The 27,873-nt window shown below is 44.3% G+C and overlaps 1 protein-coding gene across 1 annotated transcript in view; it reads right to left on the reverse strand.

The window, feature by feature from the left end:
* Positions 1-26,588, reverse strand: part of TMEM132A (transmembrane protein 132A) — a 310,163-nt gene extending 283,575 nt beyond the window's left edge. The window contains exon 1 of the mRNA XM_073560699.1: positions 26,277-26,588. Within this exon, the coding sequence (XP_073416800.1) occupies positions 26,277-26,376 (100 nt within the window). The 5' untranslated portion in view covers positions 26,377-26,588. The remainder of the gene's footprint in view (positions 1-26,276) is intronic.
* Between the last annotated feature and the right edge of the window lie 1,285 nt (positions 26,589-27,873).

The following is a 27,873-nucleotide window of genomic DNA, read 5'->3' on the forward strand; positions in this document are numbered from 1 at the left end:
TCTCCATGCTCAATGTGGTACACACAAGGACACAGGACAGAGGTTGAGTCAACTTTAATCCATGTCAAATGGCTGCAAGTGTGATTTAGTTATTGCCAACACCTGTTAGGTGCCACAGGTAAGTTACAGGTGCTGTTAATTACACAAATTAGAGAAGCATCACATGATTTTTTGAACAGTGCCAATACTTTTGTCCACCCTCTTTTATGTTTGGTGTGGAATTATATCCAATTTGGCTTTAGGACAATTCTTTTTGTGTTTTTTCATTTAAGACAAATTAAATTGTGTCCAATTTTGGGCACCACATTTTAAAAAAGACATCAACAAACTGGAGCAAGTTCAGAAAAGAGCGACCAGAATGGTGACCGGTCTGCAAACCCTGTCTTATGAGGAAAGGTTGCAGGATTTGGGAATGTTTAGTTTGCAAAAGAGAAGACTGAGAGGAGACTTAATAGCTGTCTACAAATATCTAAAGGGCTGTCACATTGTAGAAGGATCAACTTTATTCTCATTTGCACAAGGAAAGACTAGAAGCAATGGGATGAAGCTGAATGGGAGGAGACACAGATTAGATATTAGAAAAAACTTTTTGACAGTTAGAGTGATCAATGAGTGGAACAGGCTGCCACGAGAAGTGGTGAGTTCTCCTTCAATGGAAGTCTTCAAACAGAGGCTGGACAGACATCTAACTGGGATGATTTAGCGAATCCTGCTTTGAGCAGGGGGTTGGACCAGATGGCCCAGGAGGTCCCTTCCAACTCTACGATTCTATGATTCTATGATTCTAAATGAAGATAATACCAAAGAATTTGTGTTTTCAACAATTTTCAGGAAGAAACTGAGTATTATCTGACAGAATTGCAGGGGTGTCAATACTTTTGGCCACAACTGTAGTATACTATGCTGTATGCTCATGCGATCTAATTGAACTCATCTCACGTGAATTGCGAGTTCGCACACGTGAGAGATATCCAGGCTGCGCTTGATGTGAAGGATGTTGGCATTCTAGCCCAAAGGGAATGCCGATGGATTTCTGTTCTTAAAGGGAAGGTGCCATAAAAAAAAGCAAAGAATTAATGTTAACATTTATTAAGAAAATTATCATTTATAATTTAGTAAAATATGAAAAATAATTTTAAAAAGTTTGCTATCTCCACTTTTAAACACTAGGGGGAGCAACTACTAAAATTTGACACAAAAACCTAGTGTACAACTAGCTCACATTACTGCACTGCAGTAAATATGGGCTGAATCTGATCACTTGTGTGTGATGTCACTCCTATCCTCCCCTTCTGGGTGTTTGCTAAGGGATGAGAGGATGACATTTAGGATCACAGTGCAGAGCCATTTTGTTGGTGACAAGTTATACTAACAATCGGACGTCACCGAGGATGGCAGGCAGCAAGGATTCTATTAGTTGGTGCTGCTCGCTGTATCATGCTCACACGCTGACGCTCACACTCAGCCTGACACCCTCACTACTAAGCCAATAAGTAAACACAAACACACAAAACTATGCACTCATTGTCACCAGCCTATGTATTAGTGTTAACAGAACGAACGTATATAGGCTGTAACCAGACAGCAACTGTTAATTTTAAAGAAAAAAGTGAGAAAAAAAATTGTGTGGGCTCTCGCATAATTTTAATAACCAGCAGAAGGAAAGCAGACGGCTGGGGGTAGATGTTTACAGCCTAGGAAGGGGGGTAATACCCATGGAGCTTCCCAGGCTATTAATATCAGCTCACAGCTGTATACTTGGCCTTTACTGGCTATTAAAATGGGGGATCCCCCCAAAAAAAAGACATGGGGTACCCCTATAGTTAATAACCACCAAAGGCTATGCAGACAGCTGCAGGCTATTAATAGCCTAGGAAGGGGCCATGTATATTGCCCCCCCAGGCTAAAAACATCAGATCTCAGCCACCTCAGAAAAGGTGCATCCATCTGCAACAAAAATAAAATAAACCACAAATATTCCTCATCTGTCTGCCGAGAAGATAATCCATAATGTCCCTTGACGATCCTGATCACTTTGAGATCAATCACATCAGTGGTATGACTGCTCTCCATGACAGCTGGCGATACACTGTCAGGAGGTAATCCTCCCGCATTGTATTACTGACCTGCAGTGAGAGTTCACTGGAGTTCATTAGCTCTGGTTCTCTCCCTTGCGGTACCACTGCTGCATGGGAAAGTTCTCACACAGTGGTGCCGTAAGTGAGAGCAGAGCTTATGAACTCTGGTGAACTCTCACGGCTGCGCAGTGATACACTGCGGGTGGATTACCTCCTTTCAGTGAATCGCTGGGGCCGGGTAGAGCGGTCACATCTCAAAAATGTGACTGTTCTACATGTGAGATAACCGTAAGACACTCGGATTACCTGGACTACGGCGGAAAGGTGAGTATAGGTTGGTTTATTATTTTACATTATTTCTAGGAGACAAGGGAGTCAGTGATTTGGTGTGAGGTGAGCATAATGTTTTTTTATTTTTATGTGAATATGTATGTAATTAAACTTTTTTTTTTTTTTTTTTAACTGTGAGCACAGGCGCTGCCAGATGATACTACTCTCCCATCAGCAGCATAAGACATAGCCCGATGGGAGCAGTAGTCTCATCACCTGCTTTTTTACTGCCGGTCACCACTGCGGGTCACAGTCAGCTGAGGAATCACGCTGACATCTGCCAGCATGATCCCGCAGTGCGGAGACTGACAGTAGCAGCGGTAGCTTTACCGCGGATTACAGTCACAGCTGTGAGGTCACGCTGACATGTGACCGCATGACTCCGGCGGTCTTACTGGCAGCTCCTGTCATCACACACACTGAGCAGTGTGGGCAATGACAGGGGAAAATAAAGCCCACAGCATACGCTGCGGGCTACAAAAAAAAATGGCCGTGATCTCCTCCCACAGCTGTGACCTGGATAACCCAGGGGAGCATGCCCAGGTCATGGCTAAGAGGCAGGTGGAGCAGCCTCAATGCAAGAAATGCAGTCAGAGTCCAACCGTTGGCTCCTATGCCCATGGCTGCTGTAAGTGAGGTGTGCAAGTGTCGTGCCCAGAAACACATGCCCCCACTATTGAAAATGGCAGCCCCAGTGGCAAACATAAAAGTCAATAAGTAAAAAAAAAAGTAGTTCAATTATTTTAATACAACATTAAATTATTGTATAATCATTAATTATTAATACGAAAATTAAAATCACGGCACCTTCCCTTTAATACCATGGTTCAGGCTGGTCTTAATGAATAGCTGAGGTTCACCTCCTTCTTATAATGTGTGTCTCTGGATTTAATTTTTAATTTCTAATTTGTGTGGGGGTTTTTTGTCTTTTTCCGTTACCTTTTCTGTTTTAGTTATTTATATGATCAAGTACTAGTTTGGCCTACGTTTGATGTCAATGTGAGAAAAAAAAAGAAAAAAAAAGATCTAGCAGGCATGGGAAGGAAAACCCCCCTCTTTTGTACCATCTCCTCTGGAATCCAGGACTATGGGCAAGATATACAAGGTACGAATGTTTCGCTGCACTTGATTAGCGCTCTATGGTTATCCCATCTCTTTCCTTTAATGAATCAGGTGGTTATATATACACACATATATGGGGTTTCTGTGTATCTCTATTTTTGTTTAGATGCGGTTCTTATATTACATGCCTGGTGTATCTGTATTAACCCCTCAATATTATATTGCATGACATTATAGCAGATGACGGTGGATTTGTAGGTTATGCATATATGCCCCCTTATGGTTTGTGTATTTTATTGTAATGTTCTAAGATGTCCACATAGTCTTTATTAACATGTTCTCACATGTTTATCAATGTTATCATGGCAACAAACTTGTGGTGCTGGTCACTGCCTTGAATCTTATGCGTGTATTCTCACGTAGGTTGCTAGCACAACTCCTCACTGCAACTTAGGTTATACTCACCTGGGGGAGTATAACCTTTCCCGGCACCTGCGCACTGCAGTACTTTGCTCTGCCCTCAACAGGGCAGAGAACTACGCCTGCGCAGGAGCCACGACAGAAGCAAGGAAGAGGACGTCATCGCATGAAGATGGGAGGCGCCGGACCCGGACCACCCCTGGGTGAGTATAATCTAACTTGTTTTTCTTATCTTTCAGGTTACATCGGGGGCTTATCTGCAGCATTACAAGGTTAGATTTCAGAAAGGCAGATTTTAAGGGATTCAGAAAGAGAATTGGAGGGATCCAATGGCTGGATATCCTTAAAGACAAAAATGTCCAGGAAGGATGGGAAATCTTGAAAAATGAAATTCTCAAAGCACAGTTGTTAACAATTCCGAAAAGAGGGAAGAATAGGAAGCATTTAAGGAAACCAGGATGGATGAACACAGAACTTAAGCACATGCTAAAAAGGAAGAAAAAAATGTTTATAAAATGGAAAGAGGGAGGCATATCTAAAGAAGAATATAATGCTGTCTGCAGAACCTGCAGGGCACAAATCAGATTAGCTAAAGCTGAAAATGAATTGAGGCTTGCAAGAGATGTCAAAAGCAATAATAAAGGATTTTGGGGATATGTCAAAAGTAAAAGAAAAGTCAAAGATGCTATAGGATTTTTACAGGATGAAAATGATGAAATGGTAAGACAGGATGTTGAGAAGGCTGAACTTTTAAATTCCTATTTTGCATCTGTTTTCTCTCAGAAAGGAAATGTAACATCAACTGTTATTCACTGTCCTATTAAGGGAATAGAAGAATCCAGGATATCTATAAACAGAAAGATAGTGAGGAAACACTTAGCTAACCTAAATGAATTCAAATCTCCAGGTCCAGATGAATTACACCCCAGAGTACTGAAGGAGATAGCAGAAGACATTTTTGAACCCCTCTCCATAATCTTTGAAAATTCTTGGAGAACAGGAGAAGTGCCAGAAGACTGGAGAAGAGCAAATGTTGTTCCTATCTTCAAAAAGGGGAAGAAGGTGGACCCAGGCAACTATAGGCCGGTGAGTCTGACTTCTATACCAGGAAAGATCTTTGAACAAATTATTAAACAACATGTATGTCAATACCTGGATAAGAATGAAGTGATTAAACAGAGTCAGCATGGGTTTGTAACTAATAAGTCATGTCAGACTAACTTAATTTCCTTCTATGTCGGTATCACTGATTGGGTGGATCAAGGAAATGCTGTAGATATAGTATATCTAGACTTCAGCAAAGCATTTGACAAAGTCTCTCATACAATCCTTATTGAAAAAATGACTAAGTATGGAATGGACAAGGCAACTGTTAGGTGGATTCATAACTGGCTTAGTGATCGGACCCAAAGAGTGGTCGTAAATGGCTGCACATCCAGTTGGAAGAATGTCTCAAGTGGGGTACCACAGGGCTCTGTCCTGGGCCCTGTATTGTTCAACATCTTTATCAACGATTTAGATGAAGGAATTGAGGGTAAACTGATTAAATTTGCTGATGACACAAAGCTAGGAGGGATAGCTAATACTAGAGAAGAGAGAGAGAGGATTCAAAAAGATTTAAATAAACTGGAGAAGTGGGCAGCAACTAACAGAATGGTTTTTAACAGGGAGAAATGCAAAGTACTACATCTGGGCAATAAAAATGAAAAAAGCATATATAGAATGGGAGGAATAGGGCTAAGTGACAGCACATGTGAAAAAGACTTGGGTATACTAATAGATCACAGACTGAATATGAGTCAACAGTGTGATGCAGCAGCAAAAAAAGGCAAATGCAATTCTAGGATGTATTAACAGAAGCATACAGTCTAGATCACGTGAAGTCATTATTTCCCTCTACTCCTCTTTGGTCAGACCTCATCTGGAATATTGTGTCCAGTTTTGGGCACCACATTTTAAAAAAGACATCAACAAACTGGAGCAAGTTCAGAAAAGAGCGACCAGAATGGTGACCGGTCTGCAAACCCTGTCTTATGAGGAAAGGTTGCAGGATTTGGGAATGTTTAGTTTGCAAAAGAGAAGACTGAGAGGAGACTTAATAGCTGTCTACAAATATCTAAAGGGCTGTCACATTGTAGAAGGATCAACTTTATTCTCATTTGCACAAGGAAAGACTAGAAGCAATGGGATGAAACTGAATGGGAGGAGACACAGATTAGATATTAGAAAAAACTTTTTGACAGTTAGAGTGATCAACGAGTGGAACAGGCTGCCACAAGAAGTGGTGAGTTCTCCTTCAATGGAAGTCTTCAAACAGAGGCTGGACAGACATCTGACTGGGATGATTTAGCGAATCCTGCTTTGAGCAGGGGGTTGGACCAGATGGCCCAGGAGGTCCCTTCCAACTCTACAATTCTATGATTCTATGACTAATGGCGGTGGCCGCAGCTTATATGCGAAAAATGAGGTGACAGATTCCCTTTAAGCGGATATTTAATGCCTGGTCTGACACACAAGGTAGCAAAGCCCCCTGAAGAAGCCAAAGCGAAATACGTGTTGGGCTTTGCATTGTGGCACCCTAAACATCAGACAATGGGTAAGAACTTGGATGGCATGTGATGTTTATAGGTCTGTGGGGCGATACTTAATTTATACATTACTCTCATTTTGAAATAATGCCTACTATCCTACTACCCCAGCAGATCCCTCAGGTCTAGAACTGCACTATGCACTTTACTATATAATTACCCGATTTGTTAGGGATGTCGCCATCCATCTGATCTCAGTCATTACTTGTCTCTTGTACTGTTTGCAAATTTTGATACGTAAAAATAAATTGTTTATGTGAACATAATTTTTTGTAATAAATTTATATTCTTTTACAGGATTCTTTGGACATGTTGCTCTAATTTTCTTTTTCTGTTATACTCAGTCTCAGAGCGTCCTCTCTCTAATGTTCTGCATAGGGCACCACCACAGGAGGTATAGTCCTCGGAGCAGACCAATATTTATGCTTCTTTGTATGGTTTTGATTTTAAACTTTTTTTTTTATTTTCATTTCATTTCCTTCTTTTTTTCATTCAAGTGCTTTACATTATATTGCTTCTTTGTTTGCTTATCTTAATTCACCCTGTTCCCATTCTCTTTCACTAACTATCACTGTCTTTAATTTGCATACATTCTGCTGTTTGCCTGGGTGGGCCTGCCCCCGCTCCAGCCAGTTAATCTCTTTACTTTGAGCTCCCAGGAGCTGCGCTCGAGTTGTCAATATACATTCTCCTTTACTTTCCTGCATGTCTTCAAGCATGTGTACTGGTTACTCATCAGCCGGTGACATCCGTGCGCCTCCTCTGCACCATGTGACCTTACCTCCATCACATGACTCCCCATCTCCTTCCTGCTTGCGCGGAGCCGACGCTCACCGCACTGGTGAGTAATTACAGTCATATGTTAATGTTTGGGCACCCCTATTAATGTTAACCTTTTTTCTTTATGACAATTTTGGTTTTTGCAACAGCTATTTCAGTTTCATATATCTAATAACTGATGGACTCAGTTATATTTCTGGATTCAAATGAGGTTTATTGTAATAACAGAAAATGTGCAATCTGCATTTTAACAAAATTTGACCGGTGCAAAAGTATGGGCACTATTCTGACTCATGGATATGTAGAACGTATGGTGCCTGGATAGACCTCTCTTTCTGGGCCCCTTCCGTATCGACCTGTACTCACGTTCATACCGATTAATCAGACAGCTTAACTCAGCCACGATCTCATGTAAGAAGACTCCAGGAAAAGAGGGATGCTTTAACTGAAATTCTTGTATTATGATGAAAGCAGCAGGTAAAAAGGAATATTCTTCAGAGGACATGTAAGAAGATGCATACAGATGGAGGGACGATCACAAAATGGAGAATAAGGGAGGGAACAAACATACATCACAGGACTACAGGGAGAGAGTTGGGACAAAATACAGGGAAAGGCAAACTTCTGCCTAGCAACAGATGATGCAATGCAAACAATGCAAATATTAAATGATTTCCCAAGTCGTGGGACATGACACTCCCCGTCTGAAATCCTTGGATTTCACGATGTCCGTAATTCTTCGAAGTCGTTCGAACCTGAAAAACAAGAGAAAAGAAAAACATGTATGCAATAATAAACATCAAACATTTTTAAAGTCCAACTCGTTGTTGTTGACCCGTAGATCACACCGGAAGATAAGTCCAAGTCTATTAAACCCATCTTCGGATTGGGGAAGCCGCAAACATGCCAACTCTTCCACCAACCCAGCAATCCAATGGCAATGTTCAAAGTTCAATCCAATGGAAAATGTCAATGTTCAATAAAACTGGGGAATGAGTAGGTATGCTCCCCGCCGTGAGCAACGTCTAGGAGCAATGTTCAGTTCATGTGACGTCCTCCTTTGGCAGTAGCAGCACGAGATCGGTGACCGGACGGAGGAAGGTTCGGGTAGAGCCCCCTTTTGTCACCTTAACTTCTGTCTTACGAGTCTTTCCGTCCTCGCTGGGCATGACCTTGGTGATAAGACCCATTGGCCAGTCGTTACGATGTGCCTCTTTGTCTTTTAAGAGGACAAGGTCTCCTTCTTGGAGATTGGGACTGGGTGTCTGCCATTTGTGACGGTTTTGAAGCAGGTGCAAGTATTCGGTCTTCCAACGGTGCCAAAACACGTTAGCTATGTGTTGTACTTGCTTCCACTGACGTTTGTAAATGTCCTTGTTATCGAAATTCCCGGGAGGAACTGTAGCAGCTCCAATCTTCTGTGTAAGAAGTGTAGCTGGGGTAAGAATCATTGGAGAAGAACAACGTGGGACTTGGAGTTGCTCTAAGAACTTCAAGGACTTCTTCCATGTCTCCCACCTTTGCTGTTTCTGAGTCGGAAGCGGGGTGTCCCAATCAGTGTTCTCGGCAGTGAGCTGTCTTAACAGTATCTTGCCTTGAATAGTGATGGATGCTACAAACCCGAGAGGATCGTAGATGCTGTTTATGACAGATAGGACTCCTCGTTTGGTAAAGGGTTTGTCACAGGGCGACACTTGGAAGGTGAAGGTGTCCTGTTTGATATCCCACAGTAGACCAAGGCTGCACTGTGTGGGAGGAACATCAGAACCTAGGTTGAGGTCCTTTAGGTTCGTGGCATGGTCCTCAGATGGAAACGCGCTCATTACTTCTTGACTGTTAGAGATGATCTTGTGGAGTCTGAGGTTTGATGTGGATAGCATTTCCTGTGTCCTGGAGAGTAGGTCAATTGCCTCTTCACTTGTGGGCAAGGACTTGAGCCCGTCATCTACGTAGAAGTTCTTCTCTATGAATTGACGAGCATCGGATCCGTACTCTCTCTCACCTTCCTGGGCTGTCCGTCTCAGTCCGTAGATCGCCACAGCAGGTGAAGGACTGTTGCCGAAGACATGGACCTTCATCCGGTAGTCTATGACTTGATTGTTGACATTGTTGTCTTTGTGCCATAGGAACCTAAGATAGTTTCTGCTGTCTTCCTTCATGATGAAGCAATGAAACATCTGCTGGATGTCGGCCATTATAGCAACAGGTTCTTGTCTGAAGCGGATCAATACTCCAAGGAGGCTGTTGTTCAGGTTGGGTCCAGTTAGTAGCAGGTTGTTGAGAGAGGCCTTCATACTGAGCACTGGAGTCAAACACCACTCTGATCTGGTTAGGCTTGCGAGGGTGATAGACACCAAAGGATGGAAGGTACCAACATTCTTCTCCTTCCTTCAGTGGTGGCGCAGGTTCAGCATGATCTTTGTCAAAGATGTTCTGCATAAAGTCAATGAAATGCTTCTCCATCTCTGGTTTCCTCTTTAGGGTACGTTTTAAGGATGAGAACCTTGCAGTTGCTTGCTGCAGGTTGTTTGGCAACCTCGCTCTTGGGAAACGAAAGGGTAAAGGAGCTACCCAACTGTTGGAGTCATCTTGAACAAATTCTTTGTCCATAACCTTTATGAATTCTTTATCTTCCCTTGTGGGTGCTAACTTGTTGTCTTCACTTGTGGAATCGAACACTGTTGACCCGAGGTTTTCGTCCCAGGGCTGGAGCATGTTCATGTTGTTGAAGGATTCCTGTTGCCTCTTGGTGTTGCTCACTTTCTCTTTCACCCAGTAATGATGTGGGCATGGCTGAAAATGAGTGCTGCGACCATTTGGCAAGATGTGTGTTTTGTAAGAGGAGATGTTATTAGGTCTCTTCATCTTGTGTATGCAAACATTGCCTATAATTACCCAGCCTAGATCAAAGCGTTGGGCAAATGGTGCGTTGTGTGGTCCGTTAATTTGCTGACGTACCTTGTGAAGCCGGAGAATGTCTCTGCCAAGCAGAATCAGGATATCTGCGCTGTTGTTGAGGGCTGGTATCTTGTTTGCTATCCCCTTGAGATGTGGGTGATGAAGAGCAGCCTCTGGCGTTGGGATCTCTTCTCGATTGGATGGAATCTGGTTGCACTCGACAAGTGTGGGTAAGGGTATCTCCACGGTGTTGTCGAGGGATGTCGCTATAAGACCACTGGCCCTTCTCCCAGAGACCTCTGTAACTCCGCTGCAGGTACCTAAGGTGTAAGGGTAAGCATTACCCTTTAAGTTAAACATATCAAAGAGTTCTGACCTTGCAAGTGATCGGTTGCTCTGATCATCCAAGAGGACGTACACCTTCGCAGCTTTCTCTGGGTGACCGTTGGGATATACGTTCACCAGGCAAATCTTCGCACAGGACTTGTCCCAGAGACCTTCTCCGCAGACTTCTGTGCATGAAGAAGATATTGTGGTATGACTTGCAGTTTGAGCTGCGTCCTCCCCGCCATGGCTCGTGGTGGGGGAAGGAGTACGTGTAGAGTCAGGACTGTATGGGTGGAGTGCTTGTACATGATCCTCACTGTCACACTCCATACACTTAATTGTAGTTTTCCAGTCTTTAGTAAGGTGTTCAGTAGAAGCACAACATCTGTAGCATACCCCAAACTTCTTTAGAAGTTCTTTGCGTTCTTGGAGCGGTTTCTTCCTGAAGCCGATGCACTTTTTTAAGGGATGTGGCTTCTTGTGGATGGGACACTCACGATTTGGGTTCTCTATCTTTTCACCCTTGTTGCTCTTGCCTGGGGCTGATGTTGGTAAGGGAAGAATATCCGTCTTCTTCACTGAAACTGGACTCCTGCGGTTTCTGTCATTCGAGCGTGTGCCCACGTATTTAGAGGGAGGTGAAGCTGGGCCACTGGATTCTCCGTAGGAAAAGCTTGGGTCGTTCTTACGCTCTGCAATGTCTTTTATAAACTCACAGAAGTAGGAGAACAGAGGAAATGACACTTGATGGTCTTTCTTGTATTTTGACCCTATTGCAGTCCACTTCTCTTGTACATTGTAAGGTAGCTTGGAGATAATGGGGTTTACTCCACGAGCAGTGTCCAGGTAGCTGAGGCCAGGTAGGTGGGTGTCTGCCTTGGCCAGCTGGAGCTCTAACAGCACGTCACTGAGCTCTAGGAACTTTGAACTGTCCTTGCTTGATATCTTTGGAAAACTCTGTAGTCGCTTGAACAGTGCATCCTCTATGGCTTCTGGACTGCCAAAGTTTCTCTCTAGTCTTTCCCATGCAGCCATGAGACCAGCCGTTGGATTACTGATATGTACAGATCTGAGTCTCTTGACACGCTCTGTGGATTGTGGTCCTAACCATCAGATCAGCAGGTCCAGCTCTTCCGCAGCAGTGATGCCGAGGTCACTAGTTACCTTTCTAAAGGCACTTTTCCAACCTCTGTAATTTTCAGGTTGGTCGTCAAACCTTGTGAGACCGGTTTTAGTAAGTTCACGGCGAATCATGTACCTTGCGAAGTCGGACATGTCTGTTCTTTCTGACTTAGGATGCACAATTGTAGGCTGAGCGGTGTTGTACATAGAGGTGGAGACGTCTTGGCCTTGAAACATGGGGAAGTATGGAGTGGCATATGCATTTAGTCCAGCAACTGGTTTGGTGGGTATAGTTTCTGCTACATGTGGAGGTGGCACTGTGTGGTTGTCGAGGGTATAATGACCTGCCGGCATATTGGGTTGCATGTAGGTATTAGCCTGTGGAGTTTGGTGAGATGCAGGGTTTTGGCGCATACTGGAATATGAAGGAAGTTCAAGTTTGGGAGCATTGTACTGACCTTGAATGCAGGATTCTGTAAGTGGATCGGCATCCCGGTGCTCTGGAGAAGCGTCAACACCATCAGGAGTGTTAGTGATGATCTGCGGTTCGCCATCTTGGCTTAGCACGTAGTCTCTTGTGCGTTCGATAGGGTCTTCTGCCTCCATTTCACACAAACTGACGCTGTCTCTTTGACTCCCACTGACAGCCTGCTCGAGTACCTTTAATTCTGCCATGGCTGTTGCATGCTCACATTCCTTCTCTAGAGCTTCCATGCGTGCCGCTTCAGCATCCATTTCTACTCTCTTTTGTACAGCAGCTGCATCCATTTCTGCTCTCTTTTGTGCAACAGCTGCGTCCATTTCTGCTCTCTTTTGTGCAAAGGCAGCTTGTACCTTAGTAGTTTCAGCCTTAGCACGTGCTCTTATAAGCTGCTCAGTAAGAGTAGAATATTTTGATGAACTTGACCTAGATGAACGTTTTGAGTGCTTACACGATTTGGATGAGCGAGTTGATGCATCTGGTGTTCGTGCGATTCTAGCCTCTATCCTGGCTTTAATGTCACGTACAGTGCAGTCTCTTTCAGAATTAAGCTGCTGGAAACCTTGCAATTCGTTTAAAGTCTCTGGGAGATTCAGTTTCTTCAGGAGAATAATATATTGGTCACTCTTCTCCATATACATTTGGTATGCTGTGCATAATTGTTCTAGGACTCCCTCTGGTGGTAACTCATGAGAAGCAGGCCTTGATGCAGTGTCTATATGACTCAGCACTTTCTTCCATACTGAAGACACATCACTATATAATTCACGTTTTGCAGTCTCTAAATTCTCCATAACTTTCCATGTGGGTTTGACTGTACGTTTTCCCCTTTCGCTAGATGGTGGATGGGGGTCTGGGTCTCTTTCCTGTGCTTGTAAGTCTGGTAGGGACATTGTATTCCTTGCTTCAGACATGATTAGATTGCAGGCAGGAAGCGTGGATGATGAGGGTTATACTTCTCATTGTTCAGCAACAGGAAATACACAGACTCTGCACAGAGTTGATACTTTGTATCTAATGCTGGAGCAGCTGCAGGGTCCTGTGTAATGATGGGAGTTATATTCCTCTCTGTTCAGCTGCAGTGTGTGGCTTCTATGCGCGCTGGGGTCTGGCTGGAACTGGGTTACAGTCTATCTGGAAAATGTCCTTTTCCACTGAGATTCAGCACAGACCTTGAGTTACTGTCTCTGAAGGCAGAATATTCCTTTTTACTATTCTGACTCATGGATATGTAGAACGTATGGTGCCTGGATAGACCTCTCTTTCTGGGCCCCTTCCGTATCGACCTGTACTCACGTTCATACCGATTAATCAGACAGCTTAACTCAGCCACGATCTCATGTAAGAAGACTCCAGGAAAAGAGGGATGCTTTAACTGAAATTCTTGTATTATGATGAAAGCAGCAGGTAAAAAGGAATATTCTTCAGAGGACATGTAAGAAGATGCATACAGATGGAGGGACGATCACAAAATGGAGAATAAGGGAGGGAACAAACATACATCACAGGACTACAGGGAGAGAGTTGGGACAAAATACAGGGAAAGGCAAACTTCTGCCTAGCAACAGATGATGCAACGCAAACAATGCAAATATTAAATGATTTCCCAAGTCGTGGGACATGACAGGCACCTCAACATAAAATTCCAGTTCTGTTAAGTTTGATGGTCGCCGAGCATGGCCATCCCAGTCCCCAGACCTGAATATCATTGAACATCTGTGGGATGATTTGAAGCAGGCTGTCCATGCTCGGCGACCATCAAACTTAACTGAACTGGAATTGTTTTGTAAACAGGAATGGTCACAAATACCTTCATCCAGGAACTCATTAATAGCTACAGGAAGCGACTAGAGGCTGTTATTTTTGCAAAAGGAATATTAATGTCACTTTTATGTTGAGGTGCCCATACTTTTGCACCGGTCAAATTTTGTTTAAATGCAGATTGCACATTTTCTGTTAGTACAATAAACCTCATTTGAATCCAGAAATATAACTGAGTCCATCAGTTATTAGATATATGAAACTGAAATAGCTGTTGCAAAAACCAAAATTGTTATAAAGAAAAAAGGTTAACATTAATAGGGGTGCCCAAACTTTAACATATGACTGTACATGCATTATAAAAGACGGACGCTGCAAAGCAAGCGGTACTTTCCCTGACGAAGCTGCACTAGACGCAGCGATACAGGGTTGGTCCCCAGGCCACTGGATACATTTATCACCAAGATTACCCTGGCAATTCTGCCCAGTTCTCCTTATTGCCTCACATTTAAGGGGCATTCTGAGGGTTCCTGTCTTCCAGGTGCTATACACATGTAGGTAACTCTGGCGTATGTGCTCTTTTTGGACACATTGTGGGATTTCTTCATATTGCATATTGGCTACATTATACTTTATGCCCGCTTGTGTCCTACATCTTGCTTTAAGAGCAGCTATATTATTTTCTGATTATTCTTAAATGAATGGTCACATGTTATTTTCGTGTTTTGTTAACTGGCTGTCTCTCTTTTAGTTCATGCCGCAGGATAACCACCATTTATTAGCTTGTGTTTCTGTGTAATGTTCCATATAATCATACTTTATTGAAAAATTATTTCTTGCTTCATATTTACATGATATTTGTGGATTGACACTGTATGCACTTACCGTATGTATTTGATTCATTATGGGGTATTTTTGTGGCCTGGGCTACCTCGGTTTAACACCTTTTAATTGTTTTTATTTTTTTTGTGCTTGTTTCTGTTTTAGGTCCAATAAAATTGCATATTTTTTATTTATTCACTTTGTGAGTGTGCACATAGAATCATAGAGTTGGAAGGGACCTCCTGGGCCATCTGGTCCAACCCCCTGCTCAAAGCAGGATTCGCTAAATCATCCCAGTCAGATGTCTGTCCAGCCTCTGTTTGAAGACTTCCATTGAAGGAGAACTCACCACTTCTCGTGGCAGCTTGTTCCACTCATTGATCACTCTGTCAAAAAGTTTTTTCTAATATCTAATCTGTGTCTCCTCCCATTCAGTTTCATCCCATTGCTTCTAGTCTTTTCTTGTGCAAATGAGAATAAAGCTGATCCTTCTACAATGTGACAGCCCTTTAGATATTTGTAGACAGCTATTAAGTCTCCTCTCAGTCTTCTCTTTTGCAAACTAAACAATCCCAAATCCTGCAACCTTTCCTCATAAGACAGGGTTTGCAGACCGGTCACCATTCTGGTCGCTCTTTTCTGAACTTGCTCCAGTTTGTTGACGTCTTTTTTAAAATGTGGTGGCCAAAACTCGACACAATATTCCAGATGAGGTCTGACCAAAGAGGAGTAGAGGGAAATAATGACTTCACGTGATCTAGACTGTATGCTTCTGTTAATACATCCTAGAATTGCATCACCCTATTGACTCATATTCAGTCTGTGATCTATTAGTATACCCAAATCTTTTTCACATGTGCTGTTGCTTAGACCTATTCCTCCCATTCTGTATATGCTTTTTTCATTTTTATTGCCCAGATGTAGTACTTTGCATTTTTCCCTGTTAAAAACCATTCTGTTAGTTGCTGCACACTTCCCCAGTTTATTTATATCTTTTTGAATCCAGGTAGCCCCTCTCTCTTTCTTCTCTGGTTTTGATTTAAATACATTATACAGTTGACGCTGTGACCGCTATATGTACATCATATAGGTGATGCTGCGACTGCTGCATCTATATTATATAGGTAATACTGGGTGCTGTATATACATTATATAGGTGATACTGCTATATACATGTTACATAGGTGATACTGCGTTGAACAGCAATCACAGTATCACATACATAATGTTTATACAGCAGTTTCACCTACAGTATATAATGTACATATACTATTGTATATACATTATGTATGGTATACTGCTATTGCTGTGTATATATTATGTATGAGATAACTGAATGCTGTGTATAGTCTCAGTATCACGTATGTTACATATATACAGCAGTATCACCTATATAATGTATATAGACTGCTGGATATACAATATATAGGTGATATGATCACCCTATACATACAGCAGTCAGAGTTACCTATATATTGTATATACAGCAGTAGCAGTATTATCTATATATTGTATATATAGCAGTCTACATACATTTATACAGATGATACTGTGACTGCATTTCCAACTTGGAATTCACCCAGTGGATGAAGAGTAGAAGCGGGTCCAGCGTCTATCATGCAGAGGAGCGGCTCTCTGGGATTGGTGAGAACAAAATGTTAAAAGAGCTCTGAGCACAAAGCGGTAGCCCTTTCAAATGTCTGAATAAATGCCATGGGTGGGCGCGCCTTCTCATGCTTGCACGCTTTGACAAGGGACGCCGCGGCCCTTGTCAGCGCATGCAAGTGAGAGCGCGCACACACAGGGCCTTTATTGAGAACTTTTAAAGGGCCACAAGCCCATCGAGCATCTGCCCGCCTCGGCAGATTGCCATTCCGGGCCTAATCACATAGCACTTGGCCGTGTAATATGAAAGTGTGAGGAAACCCTAAAATCTCAGGACTTCACAGAACAACTGGAGTTGGTACTGAGAATAAATTACCGTATTTTTCGGACTACAAGACGCACCGGACCATAAGACGCACCCCAATTTTCAGAAGGAAAACAGGGAAAGAAATAATAATGTGTCAAATGGGGGTCCGTCTTACAGTCCGAATTCACCTTACCTGGGAAGGGATCCGGCACAGGTGGAGAAGTAGTCACAGGGGTCATTCAGTGGTCCAGGCTCGTGCGGTGGTGGCGGCTCTGTGCTGGGGCGGGGGCGGGTGGGCTGTGCTGGGGCAGGTGGGCTGTGCTGGGGCAGCTGTGCTGGGGTAGGGGCAGCTGTGCTGGGGCAGGGGCAGCTGTGGCGTGGCAGGGGCAGCTGTGGCAGGGGCAGCTGTGGCAGGGGCAGGTGGGCTGGGGCAGGGGGGCTCTGCGATGGTGGCAGCGGGCGGCGCTCTGCGGTGCGGTGGTGGCAGCGGGCTGTGCTCCGGTGCAGGGGCGGCGGCTCCGCCAGCGTTTCTTCGCAGCCCGGAGGCCCCCGCACACCCCTTGCTGGGCGCCGCCATGTTGCGGTGGCCTCCGGGAGCATGGACGCCGGCAAGATGGCCGCCGGTCCGGGGACGGCGCATGCGCAGCTTCAGATCTCGTGCCGAGATCTCGGGGGACGAGATTCAAATCTCGGCAACGAGATCTCGTCCCCCGAGATCTCGGGACGAGATCTGAAGCTGCGCATGCGCCGTCCCCGAACCGGCGGCCATCTTGCCGGCGTCCATGCTCCCGGAGGCCACCGCAACATGGCGGCGCCCAGCAAGGGGTGTGCGGGGGCCTCCGGGCTGCGAAGAAACGCCGGTGGAGCCGCCGCCCCTGCACCGGAGCGCCGCCCGCTGGCACCACCGCACCGCAGAGCCTTGCCCGCTGCCACCACCGCACCATGTACCGTGCATTGCGACCATAAGACGCATCCCCCAAAATTTTGGGAGAAAAAAGTGCGTCTTATGGTCCGAAAAATACGGTACATACAGGGACTCTATTTACAAAGTGTGACTTCTGGAGGCAAGTGGTCATTCAGGATTTTATTTAGGGGGCTGAATACAAATGCACATCACAAGTTTCAGCTTTATATTTTAACAATAATTAGAAAACCATCTATCATTTCATATCACATAAAATCACAATAAATTACATTTAATTTTGTGGGTGTAACATGAAAAAATGTGTAAAAGGTCACGGTGTATGAATAATTTTTGAAGGCACTGTATGTGGCATTAGTGAATTCCTCATCAAACTTTTCTGCAGAGGTCTTGTAAATTAGCAGCTGCTGAGTAAAAAGACAAATTGCAAACGGATGACAAGTGAAAAATAAATAGACTAATAAATCTTTTGTGTGACACTAGCCTTAGGCTATGTGCCCACGTAGCGCTTTTTAAACGCTCAGGAAACTGGTTCTCCTTCCCAGAAAACGTGCGGTTTTTGCGCAAAAAACGCGCATTTTTTATGCATTTTTTCCGCGCGTCTTTTGGACTATAGGAAATAGCCAAAAATGCGGACCTAAGCGGAAATTAATGAACATGCTGCGTTTTTTACCGCTAAGCGTTTCCTTAGTGGTAAAAAACGCATCCATTGGCACAAAAAGGCCAAAATGCATTAAAATGAATGGGATGCTTCTTTTAAGCGTTTTTGATGCGGCTTGACACAGAAAAACGCTTAAAAAAAGCAACATTGGCACACAGCCTAAGAGTTATGATGATGTCCTGGATAAGACAACCTATTTCAGGCCTGTTCTTATTTTCTCCATGACATATCTCACAGGGCCACCCTGTCTCCAGATAATGCCAGCTCCTTTATCCATCTCTGCAGTGCAGGACTGACACACAGCAATTGTTATACATCTCTAACAGGACAGCTCCTCTGCTTGCAACCTCTATGGTACCCAATGACAAATTTGGGTACAGCAGTCTGTCAAATATGGAAGAGAATAGTGCATCCTTGAAAACCACTAGAAAAAGGGTAAAGCATCAGCGAAAAAGTCAAATCATGCAAATCTCAATTACACGTTAAAGGGGATCTGTCATCAGGTTTTTCTACAACAAACTAAGGCCACATAAACTTGTTTCTGCAAGATTAAGTTTTTCTGTGTTTCAGTCTTTTGGTGGTGTGAACACTGTCCTACAGACTTGTTCACTGTGTGCATGGCCCATGTGTTTATATTAATCTAAGGCCATGTAAACTCTGATTACACCCATTCCTTTATTTTGGAAAATAAAACGGTTTGCACAGTAAGGTCCTGATGAGGAAGGCAGTCAGTATCTGGAGCGATCTGCATCTAATATAATCACTGACAGTCTTCTTCCTTGGATTCCAGCATTGATTTGGTGCTCTTCTCACTCATATCACTAATTTTGACTCACTGGGTAACACTGCGCTGTGTGAGTGTCGGAAGTCGCTTTTACAATGAAATCCCATGGAGCTTCGTTCTCACATTATAGAAGCGACTCGTCTCACACAAACCTATGAGTGATTCGACAAGTCAGAATTGCAGTCACGTAAGTGAGACGAGGATCAAAGTGGTACGGGAAAGCGGCGATGGGCGAGTATATTAATGCACTTGCACTACAATATACATATATTTATTTAGACAGGTTTAGGGAATAAAAAATCTATGGGAGGATTTTTATAAAGGAAATTGATCACTTTTTCTTAATGTTTTGTATTTATTTAAAAAGTTTATTTAGGACTTGTTCAAAATTAATTGTTGTGATATGTATTTTTTTGCTATTTATTACTTCAGTCACTGGGAGCTGCCATTTCTGTTTGCTGGTGTGTGTCAGGGATAAAGGTACTGTCACACTAAGCGATATCGCTAGCAATATCCCTATAACTTGTGACGTTATAGCGATATTGCTAGCGACATCACTGTGTGTGATACTTACCTACGACCCGCTCCCCCGCTGGTTATCGCTGATCGTGCGAGAACGTCCAGGACTGTTTCTCGTCGTCAGCTTCCTGCGGCGCTTCCTGTGGAGAGACGAGCGTGGAGCCGGGTGGGAGGACGCAGGATCGCCTAGTCTGACAGGTAAGTATCGACCCCCATCCCCAGCGATGTCGCTGGTGAGATCTGCCTGTGTGGCAGCTCACTAGCGACCACTTAGCGATGTACCAGCGATCCTGACCGCGTCATATCGCTGGTCGGGATCGCTAGTACATCGCTAAGTGTGACAGTACCTTAACACTACACATAGCAGATATGCAAGCAGCAGGCCATAGGAGACTGCGATTGGCATCTGACCCTATATCCTAATCTCCATCAGCTGTTAACTGTGTGCGTGCCCCAGCACGTGCCCAAGATCACAGCTGTAGGCAGCGCCATTTTTACTGTAGCCCAGAGCTATGCACTGGGTTACAATCTCCCTCTGTCACTGCCACTTACTATGATCACGCAGAGCAGTCAAATCACTGCCAGCTGCAGCGATCTGATCAGTATGATTACCGATGAGCGGTAATTACAGGTCCGGGCACCAGGACTACAGCTGCAACTTCATCCAGCAGTGAGAACAGGTCACTGGCGAAAGTCTTTGCCGCAGACTTGGTGCCCGGTCCTGTGCTCACTCCTAATTACCATGATCTTAGCGCAGCAATCAGCAATATTATGACTGCTCCGCTCTGATCACCAAGTACCAGTGAGCGGTGACCAGAGCCAGCTCGAAACTACACCGCCACCTATGTTATTAGAATCTTTCACTGCTGCTAGTTGTATCTGTTCCTGGGAAAGAAAAATAATCAAAACGTCAAAATTGCTGGTTTTAGTCATCTCACATGTCTGGGGAAAAAAAAGCAATAAAAAGTAATGAAAACTTATGTACCCCAAACTGGTATCAATAAAACACATTAAAGCCAACTGAAAAATATACATACACAGATCGTCTTTACCATTGACTCTGCAATAAAAACAAACCGTTAAATAAAACAGAGGATTTGCACCTATTAACTGCATGCTTATATTGCACTCCAGGGAGGGACACCATTTACATTTTCGCCTCAGCTGCGACAAAAGCCAGAATCGGTGATGCTGTCAGGATCTCATTACAGTCACCAACAAAATGGCTCCACGCAGTGACCCTAAACTTCATTCTCCCTTATCTTTGCCCAGAAAGGGACGAATGACGTCACGCAAGGAGCATACTCCACCCACATTTACGAGCTGTACACTAGGTCTTCATGTCAGAAGCAGCGCCCCCTAGTGTATAAGCTGAAAATATCAAAACTTCTCATCAGTTTCATGTTTTATACCACAGAAAGTAATGTGATATTCAAACAAATAATTAACTTAAAATACAAATATATGTTGCATAACATTGGTGAATGAAGTTGTGGTGCTATTAGAGTCATATTTAATATTTTGTGCGACTTCCATGAGCTTGAAGGACTGCATCCATGAGGATCAACAATGATTCATACAATTTATTAATGAAGTCATCAGGAATAGCAAAGAATGCAGTCTTACATGCCTCCCAGAGTTCATCTAGATTCTTTGGTTTTGTCTTCCAAGCTTACTCTTTCATCCTACCCCAAACATGCTCAATGATGTTCATGTCTGTTGACTGGGCTGGCCAGTCCTTGAGCACCTTGATCTTTTTTTGCCTGGAGGAACTTTGTTGCAGAGATGGGTGTATAAGATGGAGAACCATCCTGCTGCAGAATTTGTCCCCTTTTATGATTTGGAATATAAGAGGTAGCTAATACATCTTGATATTTTAGGCTATTGATATTGCCTTCCACCTTGCAAATGTTTTGCACACCCCCCATACTGAATGTAACCCCAGACCATGATCTTTCCACCACCAAATTTAACTGTTTTCTGGGTGTATTTTGGATCCATACAGGCTCCAGTAGGTCTCCTGCAGTATTTGCGGTGGCTGTGGTTGTGGTGTAATTCTACTGAAGATTCATCAGATAAATCCACCTTCTCCCATTTTTCCAGCGTCCATCTGTTTAGCAGGCTGTGGGACTTTGCAAATGCCACACAGTTTTTTATTTGTCTTTTGTTTAGTGCTGGCTTCTGGGCACTGATTTTACCATGGAGGCCATTTCGAGACAGAATCCTACAAACTGTTCTAGTTGACACAGGGACTTGAGATGACCAGGCCTGTTGGAGCTCTGCTGCAGTGGAAGAGGGGCTTGCTTTGGATTTTCTAACCAACAATCGTTCCTCCTGAGCAGCTGTCTTGCGGGGTCTGCCGGACCTGGGCTTGTCAAACACCTCTCCAGTCTCTTCGAATCTTTTTTTTTTTTTAATTCTTTGTGCTTGATGCTGAGACACATTAAAGGTGCCAGCCACCTCTGCAGTGGATCTGGTCTTCAGCCTCTTGATAATCCAGGCTTTGGTCGCAGGGTGTATTTTGGCATGTTGTCAGAGCTCAAGTGAAGGTCTGGGGTGCTGGGTTTCTTTTTAGACACACCCACTAATTAACCGATCATTTAGTGAGCACAGGTGAGGACGTAAACTAGGATTGGGTGCATTATAGGACCAGGCAACAAAACTTTTATCTTGCCAAAATCTGACCATTCTGTGTCCATTAAATGATCAATATTTCTGCATTGATGCCAATTTATTTTCTTAAACTAAACCACATTTCGGAGGGTTTCAGCTTTTAAAAGAATAATTTATACAACCAATGGATGAATTTAACGTCAGGTTATAAGCTTTTATTTACATAACATGGATAAGCGACATAACTTCTGTCAGGGAGTGTATACATTCCCTTAGCGATAACCCCCATTCACGTCCTTTATTGGAATATAACAGGGGAGGAGGGGTTTTTCTGCATGGAAACCTCACATATGAGCCAAAACACCCAATGTGACACAAACCACATGTCCACAAACTGCATGGGCAGTTCATTCATTCATCAGATTAGCCGCTATGTAATTCGACATTTCAACTGCAAACATCCAATTGGCCACATCTTCCCCCACCAATCTCAGCGGTTTGTCGAGGATGCCAAAAGACATTATCCCATAGCAATAGGCTGATCATGTTGGACAGCAGCGCAATGTTTCATAAACAATCTATAAATGCTCTGTATTATATAAATACACCCAGACCACAGGCTCCTACTAGTGTACACCAATGTACGAAGATGAGATAACCTGTGTAGTTATAGAGGGGTCAGCCAATGTACCAAGATAAGAGAACCGTAGTTAGAGTGGTCAGCCAACGTACCAAGATAAGAGAACCTGGGTAGTTATAGAGTGGTCAGCCAATGTACCAAGGTGAGAGAACATGGGTAGTTACAGAGTGGTCAGCCAATGTACCAAGGTGAGAGAGCATGGGTAGTTACAGAGTGGTCAGCCAATGTACCAAGGTGAGAGAACATGGGTAGTTACAGAGTGGTCAGCCAATGTACCAAGGTGAGAGAACATGGGTAGTTACAGAGTGGTCAGCCAATGTACTGTACCAAGGTGAGAGAAACTGGGTAGTTACAGAGTGGTCAGCCAACGTACCAAGATGAGAGAACCAGGGTAATTACAGAGTGGTCAGCCAATGTACCAATGTGAGAACCTGGGTAGTTATAGAGTGGTCAGACAATGTACCAAGGTGAGAGAACCTGGGTAGTTACAGAGTGGTCAGCCAATGTACCAAGGTGAGAGAACCTGGGTAGTTAGAGAGTGGTCAGCCAATGTACCAAGGTGAGAGAACCTGGGTAGTTACAGAGTGGTCAGCCAATGTACCAAGGTGAGAGAACATGGGTAGTTACAGAGTGGTCAGCCAATGTACTGTACCAAGGTGAGAGAAACTGGGTAGTTACAGAGTGGTCAGCCAACGTACCAAGATGAGAGAACCAGGGTAATTACAGAGTGGTCAGCCAATGTACCAATGTGAGAACCTGGGTAGTTACAGAGTGGTCAGCCAATGTACCAAGGTGAGAGAACCTGGGTAGTTACAGAGTGGTCAGCCAATGTACCAAGGTGAGAGAACCTGGGTAGTTACAGAGTGGTCAGCCAATGTACCAATGTGAGAACCTGGGTAGTTATAGAGTGGTCAGACAATGTACCAAGGTGAGAGAACCTGAGTAGTTACAGAGTGGTCAGCCAATGTACCAAGGTGAGAGAACCTGGGTAGTTACAGAGTGGTCAGCCAATGTACCAAGGTGAGAGAACCTGGGTAGTTACAGAGTGGTCAGCCAATGTACCAAGGTGAGAGAACCTGGGTAGTTACAGAGTGGTCAGCCAATGTACTGTACCAAGGTGAGAGAAACTGGGTAGTTACAGAGTGGTCAGCCAACGTACCAAGATGAGAGAACCAGGGTAATTACAGAGTGGTCAGCCAATGTACCAATGTGAGAACCTGGGTAGTTATAGAGTGGTCAGACAATGTACCAAGGTGAGAACCTGGGTAGTTACAGAGTGGTCAGCCAATGTACCAAGGTGAGAGAACCTGGGTAGTTACAGAGTGGTCAGCCAATGTACCAAGGTGAGAGAACATGGGTAGTTACAGAGTGGTCAGCCAATGTACCAAGGTGAGAGAACCTGGGTAGTTACAGAGTGGTCAGCCAATGTACCAAGGTGAGAGAACCTGGGTAGTTACAGAGTGGTCAGCCAATGTACCAAGGTGAGAGAACCTGGGTAGTTACAGAGTGGTCAGCCAATGTACCAAGGTGAGAGAACCTGGGTAGTTACAGAGTGGTCAGCCAATGTACCAAGGTGAGAGAACCTGGGTAGTTACAGAGTGGTCAGCCAATGTACTGTAGCAAGGTGAGAGAACCTGGGTATGCAAATTGCCTCTTCAGAAAGAAAGAGGACTTTTACTCTACAGCGCCACCTATTGGTAGTAGCGATCCTACAAGTCACAATCAACCCTTTAACGAGTCTTGTAGTATGACTTAGGATACAAGCCAAATCAGAATCTCAATTTGCAGACACGGTGTTTCGAGCTGTTGGCTCTCGTCAGTGCAAAGTATGAGATCTGATTTGGCAAGGTGAGAGGCTCTGGACTAGGGTCTAAGAAGTAAGGCTTCTCCTTGCGGAGAGTGACATGCCAGCTGTGGCTTGTCAAGGTAAGGAGACTTATTCGCCGTGCAATGCTCCTCTGGGAAAATAATATGCAAATTGCCTCTTCAGAAAGAAAGAGGACTTTTACTCTACAGCGTAGTAGGGTAGTTACAGAGTGGTCAGCCAATGTACCAAGGTGAGAGAACCTGGGTAGTTACAGAGTGGTCAGCCAATGTACTGTAGCAAGGTGAGAGAACATGGGTAGTTACAGAGTGGTCAGCCAATGTACCAAGGTGAGAGAGCCTGGGTAGTTACAGAGTGGTCAGCCAATGTACCAAGATGAGAAAACCTGGGTAGTTAAAGAGTGGTCATCTGCACCACAGCATGTAGGTCTGAATTCACACCTGTCAGGTTGTAGCAGAGATGTATTACACAGTCTCATCTGCAAGTCAAACAGCTACACATATACTGAAGTGTTTCGCCATCTCAGAAATTTTTACTTTTCGCTGAGTAATGAAAAAAAATCACAACAGGCATAGGACTTCTAGAAATCGCATCCACTTTGCTGGCATGGACGGTGCATTTATACTGGGCGATTATTGGCAATGGTCCTAGGAAGCGAGGAGTGGCCATTTCCCAATAATTGGCCAGTGTAAACAGGCTGCCAATCACCCGAGTGGCCAAAAGACTCATCCATTAGGTGAAAGGATTTTTAAGCTTGCTTAGGCCTCTTTCACACTTCAGTTTTTTTGCATCAGTTATAATCCGCCAAAAAGGCAGACAAGCGGATCCGTTCTCAACTGATGTGAACGGATGGCACAGGATCCGTTTTTAGACGGATCCTGAAAATGAGGAAATTTAAAGGAATCGCTGGCAGAGAGAGAGAGAGAGCGAGAGAGAGAGAATTTTTTTTTTTTTGTCCGGCACCCAGAAGGAATTTTGGGTTAAAACAGTGTCTGGAGGATCCGCCAGAGAAAAAAACGTTGCAAGCTCCGTTTTGAAATGTTTGAGGATGGTGACGTACAGCAACTTTTGGCGGATCCGCAAAATAAACGGATGCAACGGACAGCAATCCGCCAATAATGGAAGTCAATGGGGAAAAAAACGGATCCTCAAAAAAAAATTGCGGATCCGTTTTTTTCAAAACCTGGCGGATTGTGACTGATTGTAAAAAACTGAAGTGTGAAAGAGGCCTTACAAATCATCGTTCTCGGCAGCACAGCAACATGTACTACTGACAATGACATCTGTCCACCCACAATGATTGGGTTCACTGACCTTTCAGTGCACATGGGAAGGGCGGTCAGCCTGTGTAAACAGCTAATAAAGGACCACCGATCCGCAGCCATCGGTAAGCTCCAATGCACAGGCCAGTCGCACCTTGGCAGCTGTTGATGCCACCTCATCAGGATCACCGATTGGCACCGGAGGACCCTTTAAGAAAATTAAGTTGCTGGACATGGTAATTAGAGAGCAATGTGCTGCCCATTGCTAGTGTATAGGGCATGTACACACATGGCAGATACAGGCAGGGACAGAAGTTTGCAATTCCACGCTGCTACAGCCCAACTAATGGCAGCAATGGGGGAGAGACCCTGGCAGGAGGGGCAGGTCACCTGTAGGACAGCAGTCCCCACATTGCATCCATTACAGGTGGATGTGTGCACAGACAAAAGACGCGTCCGCCAGCCATACCTTGTGCCAAAGTCAGCAGCATCCTCAGCAGCAGCACAAGCTCCATCTTCACACCTGGGAGCCGCGACGTCCGCATATTCCATTGGGGAGGGTCAGCCATGGAGCCCCTCAGTGACCACCTCTGGGAACAATGATGTAGGGCGTGTCAGTGTGGGGACTGGAGGGAGCAGATGCCGGGGGCACGCAGGATTGCACTGAGCCCTCCTCACACAGGGACATGGAGAGACAAAAGAGGGCGGGCGGAGCGAGGACAGGACGGCCAGGCGCGCTGCCTCCCTTCCCCCAGACATTGCCCTAATGCTGGTGCTAATGGCGGAGTCTGACGTGTGCATCTTCCTTCAGCTCCGTAACATGTTCCTAGGGGCTAATTCACACCACTGTTCAGCGGCCATGCTTCTCTATCACCTGGCCTGATCTCAGATGCGGTGATGGCGCTAGCAGCCATATCTGAGTGTGTCAGTGTACATGACTGATGCTACACAGACTGACATCGCCGCGTTCCGTGTGAAAAACGGACGAGCTTAGCGCGTGCTGCGATTGGTGAGGGAGGCGTTCACGGGAAATGCCACATGGACGACCAGTCGCTGTGCCCACTGTATGGATAGCACTGGGCTGGAACGACACTAGTGTGAACGAGGCCGGATGCAGACGCGTTTACGCAAAATCCCCGAGCTAGTTTTTACCTTAATGACCAATTTATAAAAAACTAATGTCCTAATATTGTGATAACCCCATATACAAGGGTCAATCCACTTCTCCTTAGCAAATTCTCATATAACTATCTATGGTCATTTTGTTGTATTACTAGGGTCAAAGAAAAAGTGGTCTCAAAATAATTTTTGTTAAAAAATTGAATTTTATTTGACCATCATATTAAAACATAAGAAAGGTGCAGAAAAGGAAGAGAATAAAGGGATCGGAATAAGGAAATACATTTTGCCACAGGTAAGTATTACAACAACCTCCAATTGCATTCATTGTTCACTATTATAGAGGAAATTCTAGGTTTAAAATACATAAACCAAATTATAAGATAAAGATCATTATAGTGTGATAATTATCTGTAAGAAATTCATCTCTATTAAATGGATCAATAATTGAGTCCTTTGAATGTTTGATAGGTAATAGAAATTGAATATAAATTGCTACACTGGGTTTAGTTGTTAATAGGGTAAAAGTACATATAGTGCCCAATGAATAAATAGATACAAAATTTGATACAAATCATTATGCAAATTGCCTCTTCAAATCATTTGAATTCAATTCTTACTCATTGCTGTCACGACTAGCGACCGCGCTCACAGCTGAGCTGGCACCTCCACGTCGACCGACCACGCCGATGTGGGGCGAGCGTCCCAGGTGGGGACGGAATGTGGACCCACTGGACCACAGGGGGGACCCGGGCCTACCCGGACTAGGGAAGGGTAGTGACCGGGGTCTGTGGCAGCTGAGCATGTGGACGAGGTAGCCGAACGACATGACACCGCACAACTTCAGGTATAGACAAAGTTTACTTGAACAAGACATGGTACATAAACAAAACAGTTATGCAAGGCTCCCGGTTCCGCACATCAGGGAAGGGTGCACGTCTCAGGAT

Source organism: Dendrobates tinctorius, unplaced genomic scaffold, assembly GCF_039654945.1.
Source record: "Dendrobates tinctorius isolate UK_male_01 unplaced genomic scaffold, ASM3965494v1 ptg000302l, whole genome shotgun sequence".
NCBI classification, from domain to species: Eukaryota; Metazoa; Chordata; class Amphibia; order Anura; family Dendrobatidae; genus Dendrobates; species Dendrobates tinctorius.